Genomic DNA, 14,551 nt, shown 5'->3' on the forward strand with positions numbered 1-14,551 from the left:
ACATTTGAAAAATTTAAGTTGAAAAAGTCATTTTTTAAAATATGATAAAGTAATTTAAGGTAAATCTATCAATTAAAAGTACAAAAAAAATTTAAAAATATATAACTATTAATGAAAACAATGAAAAAAAAAATTACTTTGCCAGTATGAAGAGGTAGCAATAAATTATATGACAGTTAAAGATACTAGACCAATATCCAAGGTAACAAAACAGGAAAAAAATTTTGGTATTGAAATTCTAATGCTGGACATGAACCCTGGAATTTTAGTAGGTAATAGTTATTTGATATGATTTTTAAAACTGCTTATTTTTCCAAAAAGAATATTTAAAAAAAAATTAGAATATTAAAAAAAAAAATTAGAACATTTAAAAAAAAATTAGAATATTTTTTAAAAAATTTAGAATATTTTTAAAAAAATTTGAATATTTTAAAAAAATTTAGAATATTAACAAAATTGGTCATTGCAATTATGGTAATAAATACATTATATATTAATGTTGTGCTTTACCAAAAAAAATTCTCTAGTTATAAATTTTTTATAGAAAAGATAATACCATAAACCAAAGGCAATAAAAGAGAGACCTATACTAACACTAAATAACATCAGATAAAAATTCTAAAAAAATCTGTTAGAAATTTAAAACCTAAAAAATTTTTTAAAAAAATAAACAATAACAAAGTTATTAAATAATAATTAGTGCTTGATAAATAAATTCACTTTAAATAAAACTACAGTTTCCTAAAAAAGCCTTTTTCGTAATTTTAAGTTTCTAAAAATTTAAAATAAAAAAGCTTGAAAAAAAAGTTAATATATTACTGGAAAAAAAAAATTATTAAAAAAAGTCTAATCTTCAGAATTAATTAATTTCTGGAAGTTTTAATTTTTACTTTACATATTTTTATTTTATTAAACTTCATTAAGTAAAAACATGTAACAAACACAGCAATAAGGTTCAAAACTGCTTATGAATTAGAGTGTGGTTTATATGAACAGATGAACTAATGGTATTTATTTACTGGAATGACAAAAAATCAAAAAATCAATGCAAACATCAAAAACATGTTTAAATTCATATCTGGCTCAGAAAAAAGACTTTAACTGCTTAAGATTGAGTAAAAGATGTTTGAAGGCAGTTTCAAGAGGAAATAAAATTCTCGAGGGTCTCAGAAAACTGTATTATTTGAGTTAAAAAAATAAATTAGAAGAATCGCAAAATTTACACCGTAAAATAAAACAACCAGATATTTATATAGGTTATGTTACTTTTTAATTAATAAAATTATTAAATATATATATATTTTTTAATATTTCTTGTTTAAGTATAAAATAAAATAAAAATTTTGTACAAATAATGAGAATCTTTTGGACTGTTTTGGATACCTTTGGACTGTTGATACCTTTAAGAAGACTAGTAATAAAAGTAGTAATAAAAAAAAAGTTATTTAAAATTATTTACCAATAAAGGAATAACTAATAAACCAAGTTTAAAGTTGAAAAGATCATTTTCAATGTTAGAGCAATTTAAAATAAATTTTCTATTGGAAGGTACAAAACATACCAGAATTTTTTTTTTTAAATTACACTTTGTTTATTTTGCTACCAATGAAATGAAACAATGTAAAAAAAATACAGTGCCAGTACGGAGAGGTAGCAACCATTTTAAAACTATTAACATTTAAAAATATTAATTTAAACCATTTATATTTAAAAACATATTTACAAATAAAAAAAACATTATTTAGAAAATAATTTAAAAATTTAAAAAATTTGAAGCTAAAAAGTCACAATGTTTTTAGTAAAAAGTCACAATGTAATTTAGGAAAAAAAAATTTTTTTTAAAAAGTCCTCACTTTGCGCTACCAATGAAATGAAAGTAAAATAAAATACTTTTCAGTAAGGAGAGGTAGCAGTAACATTTGAAGATACAACATTAAAAATACCAGCAGAAATGAAACTGGGAAATTTACCAAGACATGGTTGCATAGTTGAAATCAAACTAAGTAATGCTACGTGAAAAAATGTATTAATTGTTCAGAAAGCAAAAAAAAATTTTGGCCTGTGTAATTATTTAAATATGGTGTATTATGCAAGGACGGGCCCAGACCAGTTTAAGCACCGCTGGAGCAATATGGACGCCAAAAAATTATTTTTAATTTTTAATTCTTCTCTTGCCTTTTTATTAAAAATAGAAAAAAAAAATTCAGTTTGAAATGTATATAATTTATTTTTCATATATTTTAGATATTTTCATATTTTATTTTAAAAACATCCCCACCGCCCCGCCCCCCAAACATTGCCAAAAAAAGCGGTACCCCCAAATAAACTCTGGGTTCTTCACGGTTATGGTATATTCAAAAATAAGTATTACATTATGCAAAAAAACATAAATTAAAACTTATAATTTCTTTTTAGATAAATTCACAACAAATAGTTGAAAAAAAAAATTTGTATTTAATCAATCAAAATATCAGTTTTCAAATCAGTTAAAAAAAAATCAGTATATCAACTTCCAAGAGCTTCCAAGTATCCACTATAAAAAACAAGCCTAAACTCCCAAACAATTCCTTAAAAAAATAATCTGCAAATTAAATGTTGCAAAGGTGTTAGCAAAACTTAAGGTTTAAAACACATTTTGGTTGACATAATTAACATGTTTGAGGAACAGCAGAAAAAATTAAATAGAGCAGAACATTCAAAAAAATTGCTTATATTTAGGTAGATAATAATACCACTATAACAATAAAAATTGGTAATTTTAGAAAAAAAGTGAGAGAATTATTATAGATAAAAATAGTTTTCCCTCAAATAAGAGCAATTCAAATAAAATTGATTGTCTCACATCTTTTTTTTTTTATATTTTCTTTTTTGAGATAAAAAAAAAAAGCATTATGTTTATTTGCTTTTTTAAAAGATTTTTTTTTATATATTATAATTTGAATAAAAAAGGTTTATTTAACCACTAAGAAAGATTGTTAAAAATTTAAGTGTAAAAGTTCAGAACCAAAATTGCATGTTTTAATTATGAAATTAAAAAACAATATTTTCAAGATGTATACATTCCAGTATTTTTATTATAGCTGTGTGTTCTTCAGGAGTATTAAACATACTTTTGAAAGATAAATAAAAGAGAAATAGTTTTAGAGTAGATTTTTAACTTAATTAAGAATTGAAAAATTATTATACAAGATTTGATTTTTAAACATTAAAACTGAAGTGTAATATTCATATCCCACAGATTAATTTGGTAAAAATAATTATGGAAATAAATAACCAGATACAAAAAACAAAGCTAAAGGTAATGAATACAAGAAACTGTTATAAACAAATGAAAAATCAAAAAGTAGATTTTAAAGTACATTTGTGTTTAACTGTGGAATCAATATCCTCAAACAATTGCCCACTATTTATTCACTTTTATCAAATGACATGCTGTCTTTTTTTTTAAAAACGGATACAAAGTGACACTGTAGCAAAATTTATAAATAATACTGATTTAAACAGATTTACATTTAAAAGATTCCAAGACATAATCCTAGAAAAATAACCTTACAGACAATCAAAAAATCAAAACAACAAAACTAAGTTTAATGAAAAAAACCTGCGACATTAAATACAACAAAAAGTTATTTAACTCTAAAAAAAGAATCTTACAGATCAATTTTTCAATAAAAGGGCAAATAACAGCATGAAAATATTCTTAAAAAGTCATAATCTTGCTATCAATGAAATGTAACAAAATTTAAAAAAATACTTTGACCTGTACAAAAAGATGCCTTTCACAAAACCATTGGCAAAAAATACATACAGTATTGGACAAAACATTTGCAACCAACATCGAACAATGCTAAAAAGTGTTCCTAATTTTACATGTCTTAAAAATGAAACGAACTGTACTACCACAGCAAACAGTTCAGGAGTCTGGAGTCATAGCATGCCATGACATGACATAATTAAAGTAAGTATCCAGAAATTTCCAGAAGCATGCAGAAGCTTCCAGAAGTTTCCAGAAGAAGCATCCAGTAGCATCCAGAAGTATCCAGAAACATTCAGAAGCATCCAGACGCATCCAGAAGCTTCCAGAAGCATCGAAAAGAAGCATCTAGAATCTTCCAGAACAGGTTCACACAGGTTCATTTTACTATATAAGAAACATGTAAATCGACATGTAATTTAGTCAGTATATGGAAGTCAATCAGTCAGTATTATCAAGACAGTTTATCGAAGTGAGTTTTATCAAAGTGTTTTATCGAAGAACATCAATACAAAAAGTGAAATACAACAAGTGTTTCTTTACATCAATACAGTCCACATCCAACCAAGACGTTGTGTTCCACAGAGCATTATTGTATCATCACAAGTATAATGTAACACGGTAAGCCTTGAGAAGCGTGATTATTTATTTTTATTATTTTTATGACTTCAAGTGGAAAAACGGCTCCCGACAGTCTCGGATTGGAACTAAGAAAGAAAATTATTTGCGATTACGTAAGTAAAATGTCACAAAAAAAGTATTTGTGATAAATATCGTGTGATAAAATGGACCGTATCAAGACTATGTTCCAAATATCGTTCTACGGGGAAGTTAGCAGCAGATAACAAAGGTGGAAGACCGCGTTCCTACAATTCTAGAGAGGATTCTATGATCGTCAGATCCGCCAAGAAGGATCCCTGGATATCATCAGTCGAGATACAAAAACAATTAGAGCTGCCTGTATCGGACCGAACAATCAGACGTGCTGTTGAAGCCGGATTTTCTCGATGCCCTGAAATTGCTGATTCCACTAAAAAACCATAAGAAAAGACTCCTGTTTGCTACATCTCATATTGACTGGAATGTGCAGAAATGGCAAACTGTCCTGTTCAGTGATGAATCGAAGTTCAACATCATTGGGAGCGATGGCATTTGCCGTGTACGTCGACCGGCCGGAAAACGCCACGTTTTACGTTACTGCCATAAGACCGTGAAGCATGGTGGAGGCGATGTAATGGTCTGGGGGTGTTTTTCTGCTAATGGTCTAAGTTCAATACATCGAAACGATGGAATAATGGACCGTTTCATGTATAAAAATATCCTGAAAGATGTTATGTTTCCTCATGCTGAACGGAATATGCCAATAAAATAAGTTTTTCAGCAAGACAACAATCCGAAACACACTGCCAAAGTAGTCAAGCAGTGGTTTCAAGACAACCACCTATCGGTGATGGATTGGCCGCCTCAATCTCCGGATCTCAACCCTATCGAGAACCTGTGGGAGATTGTCAACCGCAGAATTAATCGTGAAGGTGTTCGTAATAAGGATCAACTGTTTGAACAAATCCAAAAAGCCTGGGCAGCGATTCCACAAAGTTTCATTGATCACCTGATCGAATCTATGCCTCAAAGATGCAAGGCTGTGATCGACAACAAAAGATTCGCCACGAAATATTGATAGCGAAATACAGCTTGGTCAACATTTTGTCGAGTTGCACTTGTTTTGTCCAGAAGGAAATCAACTTTTTTAAATATTTTTGATTAGTTTATTAATTTTCGTGTACAAATAATGAACTTTGTGAGGAATAAAACTTGAAGAACTTTGTCTCTAAACAGTTACATAGTTATTTCTCTAAATTGAAAAAATGCAGCACTTTTACATAAAGAAACTAAATAAGCATTATTTGGTTGCACTCGTTTTGTCCGATACTGTAAAAACTTGTAATACATTGTAAATACATTGTTACCTGTTTTAACAAATCATGAAAAATTTAAAAATAAATGTCAAAAAAATAAATAAAATCTGAATTAGATTTAAAATAAGCCGTTTTTTATTCATAAAACTTTTAACAGCATCAAAACAATAAGAAACAAACAAGATGCAGAATAAATAACTCTAGGTTAGGGCAGAATAGAATAGATTCCTCATATGTTCATGTTTCTATTTTGCACAGTAAAAGGTTTAATCAAATGACAAGTAACATGAAAATGAATTTTAGTAGATGGCACAAAAGGTGCTAGCTAGATGGCACAAAAGGCGCTATAATGGGCACTGCTCTAGCTAGCGCTAGAGCAGTGCCCATTATAGAATTTACCGAGAAGAGAAAGTGAAGCAACATTACGACGATGTGACATTGTTAAAGGTTGGCTGCAAGAGCAAGTCCAACAATGTGTATTTGCACCTTGTCTAAAAAAGAAAGAGCATCATTCAATGATCTGCTTCAGATATGGCAACATTATTCAATACAAGGATGGAAATTTATAGAAATAGAATATAGAATCCGGAGTAAGAAAGTAGGGAGCACAATTAAGAGATGCAACCTTAGCAGATGCTAATTTTTATAACAGATTTGATATATGGTTTTCAAGAAAGATCAGAAATAAGAGTTAAACCTAGAAGACAAAGAGTAGATGACTGATCGAGTACATTACCACTCATAAGTATAGGAAAATCTAGCAAAAAATTCTTGTAACAAGGCCTGTATATGATATCAGTCAGAAGACTGTACAGAAAGTTCTGTACAAGACTGCACAGAAAACTCAGAAAATTAGAACAAAAATATAAAATTATCTACAGAATTGTTTTAAAATATTTTTTATTCTTTATATATCATTTAAGCTGCTCGTTAATTTTAAATAAAAAATACTAATTTTTTATATTTATTATTTATCTAAAATAGTTGAGATTGCACAATTAATTTTTTAGAATGCACAATCAATACTTAGAATTGCACAACCAAACTTAGTGCTCATATGCACAACTGAACTTAAGGCTTATTATTCAAATAAAAGTCAATTTTAAAAAAACAACCTTTTTTAATGATCCAGATCTTCGACGAACTTCGACCCATTCTTCAGCCGACTTTTTGTTTTTCATAAAATTAGGTATGAGTTCATCTTTGACCTTTTCAGTATTTTTTATATCTGTAAAATTTAAAAATATCTGTATTTAAGTAAATATTTTAAAGCCTATTAAATAAAAGGAGTTTTAATTAATTAAGATTTTTTTAGCTTTAAATAAAACGGTTTAAGAATTTCGATAAATAAAAAATAAAATAAAAATAAAAATAGAGGCTTTAAATTTTTCTTTAATAAGGACTATAATAATATAATAGTGTATAAGATCCATATTAAACTGGACTATATAAAGACTATATATATTCAATTTGTGGTTATAAATATTTTTTTCTATCTATATATTTCTTTAAAGATTTTAATTACAGTGTGATTATATGTAACCTCTACAAAGCCTTCACTAAAAGGTTTTTATATAAACGTGTAGAATGTTTGGTATCAAAATTAAGATATTGAATTAAATCAAATAATATCTTTTAATATTTATGACATAATAAAATCTAACCAAGTTATGTTGTACACTAAAATCTCTAATATATAAAGAGTTGTAATTACCTTCTTTCAGTGCAATAGGAACATTTTTTGTGGGTAGATCATTTTTGGTGGGTGTTTTTGGATCAGGTGATAATTTCTCTATAGCAACATCTAAAAGTAAACATTACAAAATAATAGAGATATTTAAACCTTTTACTGCAGATACATGGTACAAATCCTTACTTTGAAACACCAGTAATTTCAAAATGCAACTTATAGAAGTTTATGGTAGTCAATACTTTAAAAATAGAAATAAACAGTTATGGGAAGAAAGTTAGGAAGCATTGAAACTCCAATGACATAAAAGCCATTTTAACAAAAACTCGGATGGTGACATGTGAAATGTTATTTTGGAAACTGATATTTTTATTCTTATGCCACAAAAAATTCTTATAAAAAAACTCTTGCAAAGAATAATGTATTGTAAAGTTAAGCGGCTTTTTATAATATTACAGCTTGATTTTTATAACAGTTTTTTAATATAATTAATACAAGGGTACCACATTCCCTAAAAATATCGTAAAATTAAAATTTTTTTCTAAATCCATAAAGTTATATCAGATAAAAATTCGTCATCGCATAATCAATCAAATTAGATATCTATTAGATATAGTTCAAGATATTTATCTAAACAGTTTAGTAATTTTGCATCAATCAAATAATTTTTTGTGAGATATGGAAAATGCAGTTTTGAGACTGTTTTTTGTAATTTTTTGCATTTTAAACTCCTTTTCAAGTGTTTTAACTACTATATATTTTTATTTAACTACTATATATTTTTATTCATAATTAAAAACAATAAATTAGTTAGTTGACTTGATTTATTATTCTCCTAACTTTATGCAGTATAAATAAAAGTGTGAGCAACAAATAATATTGATTTAGTGATGATGTTTAACAATAATGCAAAAACATAAAATCCATAAAAGAAAAAATGTTAAGGAGATACAAAAGAACTTACTTGAATAAAAATTATTTTATTGTAATTAAAAAATTACAAAAAAGCTGAAGTTAAATTACAAACTAACTTTTAATTTCAATAAAATAATCTTAAGGGAGTAATAATAAAAGAAGTCAAAAAACGTGATACACACATGATTACATTTTTTACACCTTACACCTACACCTTAGAGTAGCTCTAGAAGTGTGTGTGTTTGACTAGGAGTGTCATAAAGTATCTTTCATTTTGTCATTTATTAATTCTTCAAGTTTTTACTTATATCATTAAAATTAAAAATATGAACATTTAAGTTACCAAATTAACAATATTACCAAGTGTAGGACTAACAATAGGCCACTTCTCTGGCTGAAACTTTGCTTTAACAGAATGACCATCACAGTTCACCTCTGTACTTAAACTTAATGCCTACATAAAAATATTTTTTTAAGATTTAATTAGACAAAAATAGATATAAAAATTGCATTGCAAAATATTAAATTTTAATATGTATAAACAAAATGATTAAAAAAATAAACAAATATATTTATATAAAAAAGCAAATAAAAAAAAAGAGTAAAAATAATAAAATAAAACAATGTTCTTTGCGGAAGAAACAAAATGTCATTAGTATACATTTTGGGATATATATTCATCCCTAGATTTACATAAAAGGGTTAAATATATATCCCTCGGAATTACGGTTGGCATACATTGACTTTGTTTCTACGTTTTATGGTAATCCCTTTGTGTCAAATTTTTTTGTGGACCTTTAACAATTTGAAGTCAGCAATTTATTGCGGACCTCATTTTGCCTAATTCCGAGGGTTGTGTGTGTGTGTGTGTGTATATATCAGGAATGTGGAGTCCCAAAAGTACTCTGGCTTTATAACTCTATCTTTTTATAGTCTCTGGTGCAGGGTTGCATGGTTTTAACCAAATGGTTTAAACCATTGGTTTAAACCATGGTTTAAACCAATTAAAAAAATGTTGGTTTAAACCAAATTAATGTTTTTTTAAAAAATGATTTGAACTTACAACAGGAAACTAAAAGAGGGTTATGTTCACAAATAAAACTAATCTTCAATAAAGATGATTTTTTTTGAATCCATGAGTTTTGTTTTTGTTTTTTCATAGAATAGATTCCTCAGTGTTATTATAGAACAAAGCAGTAATAAATTAGTAATAACACTTATTTATCTGTTTTCTTCTACACGCAGTTTCTCCTTCAATAGGTTCATCAAGAAGCATTGCTTCCTGATGAACTTATTTCATCAGGAATTTTTCTTAACAATTTTTATATATATATATATATATATATATATATATATATATATATATATATATATATATATATATTATATATATATATATATATAGATTTATATGTTTAGCAAAAGTATAAGTAGTTATAACATAATTTATTGATACCACAAAAATGTCTCAAAAAACTGGGCGCAAATGTGATATGATTTGGTTAAAATATACCCGAGTGACTGTTCCAGAAAGAAAGGGGTGTAGAGCAGTTTGTAATGCGTGTAGAAAAGAAATGGAAGGTCAAATTCAAAGGATGCATGAACATATAAAAAAGTGCAAGCAATCACAACCCCATGAAATTATGGATTCAATTGAAGATCAACAACTTCTTGAAGGTAATTAAATGAGTGCATTGTTATTTTAAATTTTATACTTTCCCTAAATTGTAAACATATATATTTAGAATAATTCAATAAACTGCAATTTCATTTTAAAGGTAACTCACCATCAACATCACAACAACAAATGAAAAGGTTCCAGCCCAATTCAACATCAGCTGTTAAATATTTGAAAATTGATAAGTTTTTCACACGAACAAGCCTCAAAGAGAAAGATTTATTTGATCTGCAACTTGGTAGATTTATATACAGTACAAACTCTAGCTTCAGAACAGTTGAACACAAAGAATTTAAAAAATTTATCAATATGCTTCATCCAGGATACACTCTACCTAATAGAACTCAAATTGGAGGAGAAATATTAGATAGGGTTTACACAGAAGAAATTGAAAAATGTAATGTATTGAATTGGAAAATTGTAGCCATGTCTTTAGATGGCTGGAGTAATGTACATAATGAACCAATAGTTTGTATCTCTGTAATTACAGATAAAATTAACATTTTAGTAGAAACAATCAACACTTCTGGTCATTCACATACTGGTGAATATCTTACACAATTAGCAAAAGAAGCAATAAATTCTGTAAGACGTAAATTTGGATGCACAGTAAAAAGCTTTGTGACTGACAATGCAGCTAATATGAAATCAATGAGACAAGAACTGTCATCTGAAAAAGATATCATAAATTATGGGTGTGCTGCTCATATGCTGAATCTTTTAGCAAATGATCTTAACATTGAAAATGTGAGCAAGCATGTTACACAAATAATAAAATATATAAGAAATAATCATCAAGCTGGAGCAATTTATAAATTAAGTGGAGGAACAAAATTGCCACTTCCTACTGAAACTCGCTGGAATTCTGTATGTGATTCACTTGAAAAATATGTCAACAACTGGAGCATCATTTTCACAATGTTTGAAAAGAATAAAGAATTGGATCCTATGATTGGTAAAAAAGTAAGTGATATACAGATAAAGCGAAACGCAGAGGATTTATTAAAAATATTAAAACCAATTGCAGTAGCTCTAGATACTTTGCAAAGTGATCAAGCAAAAATAAGTGACAGTGTTGAAATTTTTAAAGATTTGATGAACAGTTTATCATTTTTATCAAACGAAAAAAAAAAAAAAATTGAATCTAGATACCATCAGACTGTCAGTGATGCTCATTTACTGCCAAACACACTAGATCCTAGATATTTTGGATCTAATCTTTCTGAAAATGAAAATGAAGCTGCCATGAATTTCGCAGATAAAGAGTTCAAGAACTTGTTACCAATAATATTCAAATTAAAAGCCAAATCTGCTCCATTCGATAAAAGCTATTTGTATAGTGAATCTGTTTTAAAAAATGTGTCACCAATAGAATGGTGGAAATCTCTTAAAATTGTGGATTGTAACATAGTGGATATTGAAGATTTATTAAATGCACCAGCTTCTAGTGCTGGAATCGAAAGAATTTTTTCAACTTTTGGCCTTGTTCATTCTAAGTTAAGAAACCAATTGGGGGTAGAAAAAGCAGCAAAGCTTGTATTTATATGTAGAACATTAAATAATGATGTATTGAATAATTTTGATGAAATATAACATTAATATTGATAAAGAATATAGTTTACTCACATAAAATGCGTTATGCTTTTTTTTAATTTAAAAGGGTAACTAAATACGGCATTTTTTAATAAAAACCTAATTTAAACCAAAAAAACCATGGTTTTTTTGGGTTTTTTTTCAAAAAACCTATGGTTTTTGGTTTTTTTCAAAAAAACCGGTTTTTTTGCAACCCTGCTCTGGTGTCCAGAAGCTCTAAACATGTTGGTTGATTAATGATCTGCTATAAGAAAAAAATGTATGATATTTAATGAATTAGAACTTATTGTTTTAAAGACCGAAGTCCTGCAGACCCGAAGTTCTTGCCGTCATTATACCTAAGGACTACAGGTTCAAAAATTGATTGTTCTTCTGACCTAGAAGTCTTGATTTTTTCCCCATTAGTAGCCCATAAGCTTTTTTATATTTTTAAAGCTCCTGGATACCAAAAACTAGAAAGAAGTAACTTTTTTGTGACTTTCAAATCCGGAGTCTTCTTTGGGACTCCGCATCCCTGATATATATATATATATATATATATATATATATATATATATATATATATATATATATATATATATATATATATATATATATATATATATATATATATATATATATATATAGACACGAATTTACATATACATAAGAATTTATATATATATATATAAGAATTTATATATATATATATATATATATATATATATATATATATATATATATATATATATATATATGAAATATCACTTTAATAAGTATTAAGTAATTATGCAATCATAAAAAAAAAAAAAAGCAAAAAAAATAGATTTATTATTGCATTTTTGAGAGTTGTTGAGGTAAAAAAGTTCGTAGTTGGAGATTTTTAAAAAATGTTTAGACATTTTCGAATAAACTTCATAAGTTCAAATAATAAGTCTAAGAATTTCATTAAAAAACAATTTAAAAAAACCGCAAAAAGATAACTAAAATGAAGAAGTAAAGAACTTTAGTTGTGTTAAGAGACAATTTAAATTTTATATTTTAAAAAACTTTTCAAAAATAAATTATAATTTTTAATACACAATATTTTTATAGTTCCGCTTTCAACTTAAAAAGTATGACTTAATCAAAGTGAAAATAATAGATACATGCTTATTTAAAACTTTAATCAATTTTTTTTTAATGAACATTAATAAAAAAATTTAACTTAAATTTAAATAACATAAAACAAAAACAATTTTAAAAGTATAGAACTCGATCAATCAAGTTTTATTTACCAGTCTTTTTTAACAATTACTTGCTTTGGTTTGTGATTTTTAAAGTTTTTTTAAATTTTTTAAATTTCAATTAAAAATAAATAAAAGTGAGAAAAATTAAAAATATTAATAAATTTAAGTTTTTCAAGATTTCTAAAGTAAAGCTTTTAGTGTGATTTTTAAACTTTTCAAAGTAGAAAAAAATGTTTCACAAGAAGAGTAACAGGAACTTTTTAAACCCTGTTATAAAAATCTAGGGATAAATATATATATATATATATATATATATATATATATATATATATATATATATATATATATATATATATATATATATATATATATATATATATATATATATATGTATATGTATATGTATATGTATATGTATATGTATATGTATGTATATATATATATATATATATATATATATATATATATATATATATATATATATATATATATATATATATATATATATATATATACATGTTGAAATATTTTAACAAATTTAACTAAATTTGTTAAACTCTTAAAATAGAGTTAATAAATTTGGTTAAATCCAGGGCTCAATTTAATTTTTTATAAAGTCCCAGACAAAATGTCTAATTAAAACTTGATTAGGTCGGACAGTGTCCGATCAAATTTTCAAAATATAATTTTTATGGTTTTATGGAACCAAGTTATGCAATCAAAATAATTGTCATGTTATTCAGTTTATTTAACGTTAGTCTAGTGAAATTGTAGTTTCTTTCCTTAATATTTAGAATACTTCATCGAAGATTATAGTTTTTTAATAAAATAGTTTCAATTTAATATTGTACATTTTTTTAGATAGACTTTTAGATAATTTCACGCTGTAACTAACAACGCTTATTTGATAACGGCTGTTTTGAAGTTTTAACAATTTATATGCAATTAAAAAAAGTGCTATGAATAACTTTTAATCAATGATCTTTTTTAAAGTTTTTTATTTTACGCAAAGACTTTAAATAAATTCAAATCAAAAATTAATTATAATGATTGTTTAAAAATAAACGCATTATGTGTAAATTAAATGTTATATTTAAATTTTTTTAATTAGGTATGCATTTTTGATGAAAAATTTAAACATTTGTAACTATTTTTCCATGTTGTTCTAAAATACTTTTAAAATAATATTTTTTTAAGTTACTTTAAATTATGAATAAGTTAAATAAAATCTTCCCAAGATTGTAAAACTGTTTTATTTTATTTTTTGTTTCTATTTTAACAAAGAAATGTTTAAAAGTTTTTTATTAAACTTGACACTAATTAAACCATGAAACGATTATAAATTACGATTTTAAAAAGACAACGTTATTTTTTTAAACAATTTTTTTGTGCCACTTTTTGAAAAAATGTTTATACAAATTCAAAATATTACATTTTTTTTTCTTTTCATTAGGAAATAAATTTATTCATTTATTAAACAATTAATGGAAATAATTTGTAAAAGGGTTTTGCGTAATCAAACGTTTTAAAAGATCAGTTTTAAAGTAATTTTTTTCAAATGCAATTAAAATCGTAACAAAAGTAATTTCTGCTTCAAGTTTTTTTAGTTTTATTTTTTCTTCATAAGGAATTGTTTTGCTTATTCTTTAGTTTTTTAATTTTTATTACAAGTTTAAGTTTAGGATATCGTTTCTTTTTTCAGCGCATTTCTGAAACATTTAAGTCATTAAAATATCTAAACAGTCGTCAGCAATGGTCATCGATCGCACGCCATTCCTGTCCAAACTTTATTTTTTA

General features: G+C 25.9%; 1 protein-coding gene across 1 annotated transcript in view; it reads right to left on the reverse strand.

Annotated features, from left to right (window-relative positions):
- LOC100213129 (la-related protein 1) overlaps positions 1-14,551 on the reverse strand; it is a 67,370-nt gene that overhangs the window by 17,124 nt on the left and 35,695 nt on the right. Inside the window, exons 9-11 of the mRNA XM_065811162.1 lie at positions 8,636-8,729; positions 7,385-7,474; positions 6,786-6,898 (exon numbers count right to left, since the gene is read on the reverse strand). Of these exons, the coding sequence (XP_065667234.1) occupies positions 6,786-6,898; positions 7,385-7,474; positions 8,636-8,729 (297 nt within the window). The remainder of the gene's footprint in view (positions 1-6,785; positions 6,899-7,384; positions 7,475-8,635; positions 8,730-14,551) is intronic.

The sequence above is a fragment of the Hydra vulgaris genome, chromosome 12 (genome assembly GCF_038396675.1).
Source record: "Hydra vulgaris chromosome 12, alternate assembly HydraT2T_AEP".
Classification (NCBI taxonomy): domain Eukaryota; kingdom Metazoa; phylum Cnidaria; class Hydrozoa; order Anthoathecata; family Hydridae; genus Hydra; species Hydra vulgaris.